This window comes from Clarias gariepinus, chromosome 11, assembly GCF_024256425.1.
Source record: "Clarias gariepinus isolate MV-2021 ecotype Netherlands chromosome 11, CGAR_prim_01v2, whole genome shotgun sequence".
NCBI lineage: Eukaryota > Metazoa > Chordata > Actinopteri > Siluriformes > Clariidae > Clarias > Clarias gariepinus.
In genome coordinates this window covers 8,200,738-8,205,035 of record NC_071110.1, presented here as the reverse complement: position 1 = coordinate 8,205,035, position 4,298 = coordinate 8,200,738, and the positions used below count along the sequence as shown (strand labels likewise).

General features: G+C 35.8%; 1 protein-coding gene across 1 annotated transcript; it reads right to left on the bottom strand.

The window, feature by feature from the left end:
• Window positions 1-448: 448 nt before the first annotated feature.
• LOC128533582 (olfactory receptor 6N1-like) lies at window positions 449-1,405 on the bottom strand. Its single transcript, XM_053507868.1, has one exon. The coding sequence runs from the start codon at window positions 1,403-1,405 to the stop codon at window positions 449-451; it is 957 nt and encodes a 318-aa protein (XP_053363843.1).
• Window positions 1,406-4,298: the final 2,893 nt, after the last annotated feature.

Here is a 4,298-nt window from a genome sequence, read left to right as displayed (position 1 = left end):
AGTGATAATAATGTTTGTGAGTCACAATATAAAAAAAGAGATTATAAAAAAAAGAATGCTTAAGAATACTTAAGTGATTTGTTGTTGCATCCTGATAAATTTTTTATGAATAGTATTTAGTCTATTAAATTACAAAATTGCACTTCTGTATTAAGTAAAAAACCTACCGTATAGCTATTTACTCAAATAGCATTTTCTTATTGGTTATAAGAAAGTGTTAGTCTTAGTTTAAAAATCTTATTTGAAAATTACATACAATAAAAGAAATGGAAGCATCCTCTTGTCTTAACAATAAAGTACAAAAAAGAAATTTGAAGCTCTAGTAACAATTTTGTCAAAACATTTTTTGGCTTACAGACTTACAGAATTATGTAAACTGACTTGTAGTTAAGAAAGTAATAAAACTTATTTTGAATAAAATCAAAGTAAAAGTCATTTCTAACTGAAACTATTGTTTTCTTTGTACAAATGGGTAAACTTTTAAAACCATTTTAAATAATTTGATTCTAATTTCTTTTGTTCTAAAGCAGTATATAAAAGGATTAATTAAAGATGGAACAATAATTGACCCTACCATCAATCCATTTCGTTCCTGCAGTGTTAAAACTATACCAACTCTGGTGAGGACTATTCGTGTTAATGTCGGTACATAATAGCAGACTATGACTGTCATGTGACTTAAACAAGTATGTATGGCTTTTTTCTTGTCTGTGTTTAAGGTCATTTTTGAAACAACAATAACAATATTTATATAAGATAAGCAGATAAAGCTGAATGTTCCAAAAATTAGACAACTTGTTAAAATAGATGCATTATTAAAATATGGCTCTGGGTCTGCACAAGTTACCCTTATAACAGATGCATAATCACAAAACATGTATTTTACATCAGAGTAACAAACTGGTAGAGGTGCAACAGAAGCAGGTAGCATAGACAAAACTAATGCTCCTACCAACCAGAATGAAATAGCGATTAAAACACATCGAAAATTTGTCATAAGAGAATTGTATCGCAAAGGTGTGCTGATAGCAACAACCCGATCAAATGCCATGACAGCAATTGCAAACATCTCCATTGTTCCACTAAAATGGAAAGCAAACATCTGAAGCATGCATGGTCTGTAGGATATATTTTTATAGCCAACAATAAGAATACCAATCATAGTTGGACATGAACTTGTACAGTAGACCATGTCTACAATTGATAAATGGCAGATAAAAAGGTACATTGGCTGGTGCAGGCGCTTATCTGTGACAATAAAGCCTATGTTTGCAATGTTAGCAATCATAGCAAGCAAGTACAATATCAGCATGACCACACCAACAGTCAGTGGTCTTTCCACCTTGTCAAATCCAGTGAGGACAAATTCATTAACCACGTTCCTAGAGTCATTTTTAAAAGACATAATTGTTTCAACTTATTTAAATATTTTCTTTAATCCACATGGAAACTAATTGTGATTACGCCCTAATTAAATTTTCATCATAAATAAATATGATACCTCAAATTAAATTGGCCATTTGCCCACTAATTAAATGGTCAGAGGAGAAGCAAGAACAATTGATATCAAGAACCTTATATCTCTCATCTTACTCACTCACTTATCGCCTATACCACTTTATCCTGTCTTCAGGGTCATGGGGACCTGGAGCCTATCCCAGGAGGCTTAGGGCACGAGGCAGGGTACACCACCGAGCTGTAAACAACTGTCTATATGTTGTAATAAATGTAAGAATTAACATGTACTATGTGCCTTTATTTATATGCATCACTAAATGGGTATGTTGAACCTCACTGGTTCATCGGTTTTACAGCTCTACTGAGTCAGCACACTTCAGGAAAAGAAAAATAGTATGATGTATAAATTCCATCTTTTGCCCAAGAACATACAAGTATTATTAAACATTATTGAAATGTATTTTAAATACAACAAATGCAATGCCCTTTTGTATTCACAGAGTTAACCCCAAAAAAACAGGAAAATAAAAACTTGTACAACTATTTTAATACCACATTTATTGCCATATGATATAAATTGTTATAATTTATATTATGTTATATATTATGTTATATATGTTATGTTATAATTATAATTGTTATTATAATATATTATTAATATTGTTTCAATAATAATAATCATCATGCTATTTTTCTTTTCTTGCAGTGTGTATACAATTTTTGGGCTGACTCCATATGTTACAGCTCAATATTTTTGTTTATTTATTTATTTATTTATTTATTAACATAACCCAGCTATCCTAATGCTAAATGTGTTCTATGTAACCATGGTAAACTCTAATGGAAAACACTAGTAGTTATTGATAGTAGTAGCAGTAGTAGTGGTGGTAGTTGGAAAAAAGTTGAGCATTTAGTTATGCGCTAATTTATTGTAAATAATCACTGCCCTATCAGGTTAGATATACAACACTATTCCCTTCCCATACTAAAACACTATGAGCACTATATGCACCTTTTATGTCAAGGGGCCTTTTATGCACCTATTATGTCAAGGGCAAGTTTCTATTGGCATCAACTCACTCTCATAAATACACACACACACACACACACACACACACACATATATATATATATATATATATATATATATATATATATATATATATATATATATATATATATATATATATATACACATACACATACACACACAGTATATTAATATTGCCAAAAGTATTCGCTCATCTGCACATGAAATTGAGTAACCAATTCATCTGAATATTAAAAAAATATTATTTTTGTGTAATTTTAAAAATAGTTTCATAACCTATATTATTAAATTGTGACAAAAAGTGCAAAAAATGTGAATAAAAAACTTCCACAGAACTGTAAATAGGAATCCTCTTACTCTACCCAATCTGATCTTAAAGGGTGCTGCTGTGATTTGCTGTAGCACCTGCTGCACCTGGGAATAGTCTTGCTAAGCAGTCTTAGCCACTTACACATTAAAATAAAATGCACACACTGACACACCCAGCGATTACCAGTGCTTTGGAACAAAAAATATAACTTATTCCCAAAACATCAGCGAAGAATCTTGTGAAGACAATGGAAGGAACTGATAAAAAGTATCCATATCCACAGTAAAAGGAGACTGATCTTGACGTAACATGAACATTCAAAAAAAAAAAAAAAAAAAAAAAAGTAAGAATGCAGTTTTATGCTCCACATGTATATGATATACTACAAATATATTATTCTTTGAAGAAATATCCCATGGTCTGATAAAATAAAAAAACTAAATATATGGCCATAATGACAATTGATGTCTGAAGAAAAAGGTTACAATTCAAGATCGCAAGAATACAATTCCAACTTTGAAGCACTGTAGTGAAAAATTGTGAAACAACCCAGAATATGTTTATACTTTAGATTCTCCAGAGTAACTACATTTAGCTTTGATGACAGCCTAGCACCCTCATGTCATTCTCTTATCACCTTGAATGGATTTCACTTCGCTGGTGTGCTTTGTCAAAAGTTAATTTCTGATATTTCTTTTCTTCTTAATGTCTTTAGACCATAAGTTTGCTTGTGCATAGAAAGGGATTGGTACAGAGTCAGCTCTATTAGCGCTTCTTCAACTACTGTACAAATCCATATTGTGGCGTGGGCGGGGCAGCGGCTGACGACCAGCATGCCTTGCGCAGCTCAGTGGCACTCGGTAGGTGAACCTAGCCGGGGACAGGGCTACCCGTTGCGGCTAGGCAACGAGCAAGTCTCAGAGGTTTCGCGGCGATGCCGAGGCACGGGACCTCAGGACTACCGCTGCAACGTTTTCAGGCCTGAGGGACAGCGTACACCAGCAGCCGCTAAACTAGCGCCGGGAGGACGTTTGGAAAGCCGCGCTGGGCTTTACGTCGACTGTGTGCTGGACGGCGTCTTACTGCGGGCGCTCGTGGACACCGGCTCCACTGTTTCGCTGCTGCGCTCTGGATTATTGGGGCAAAGCAAGCGTGTTTGCGGACAGCCTGATCCCGCCTTCAACATCCGCACTGTTGCTGGGGGCTACGTGAAGGTATGGGCATGTCGCACGGTGCGAGTCCAGGTGGGTGGTCAAACTTATGCACACAAGTTCTTGATGGGGAGTGTCGAGGAGGACTGTGTTTTGGGGTTGGACATTCTGGAGAGATGGGGTGCAGTGCTGAATTTGTCTAGCGGAACTCTGCGTGGTAACTTCGGGGTAACCAGCTTGCTGGGACCCAAGCCACGGCCGGACAGGTTGGTAGCACACACCCGGGGGGCGGAACTTCTGGTAGCAGACCGAGCGAGAAACCTACACA

What these genes read in the sequence shown, in the direction of transcription:
- LOC128533582 (XM_053507868.1), bottom strand. Translation starts at nt 1,405, where the DNA reads ATGTCTTTTAAAAATGACTCTAGGAACGTGGTTAATGAATTTGTCCTC.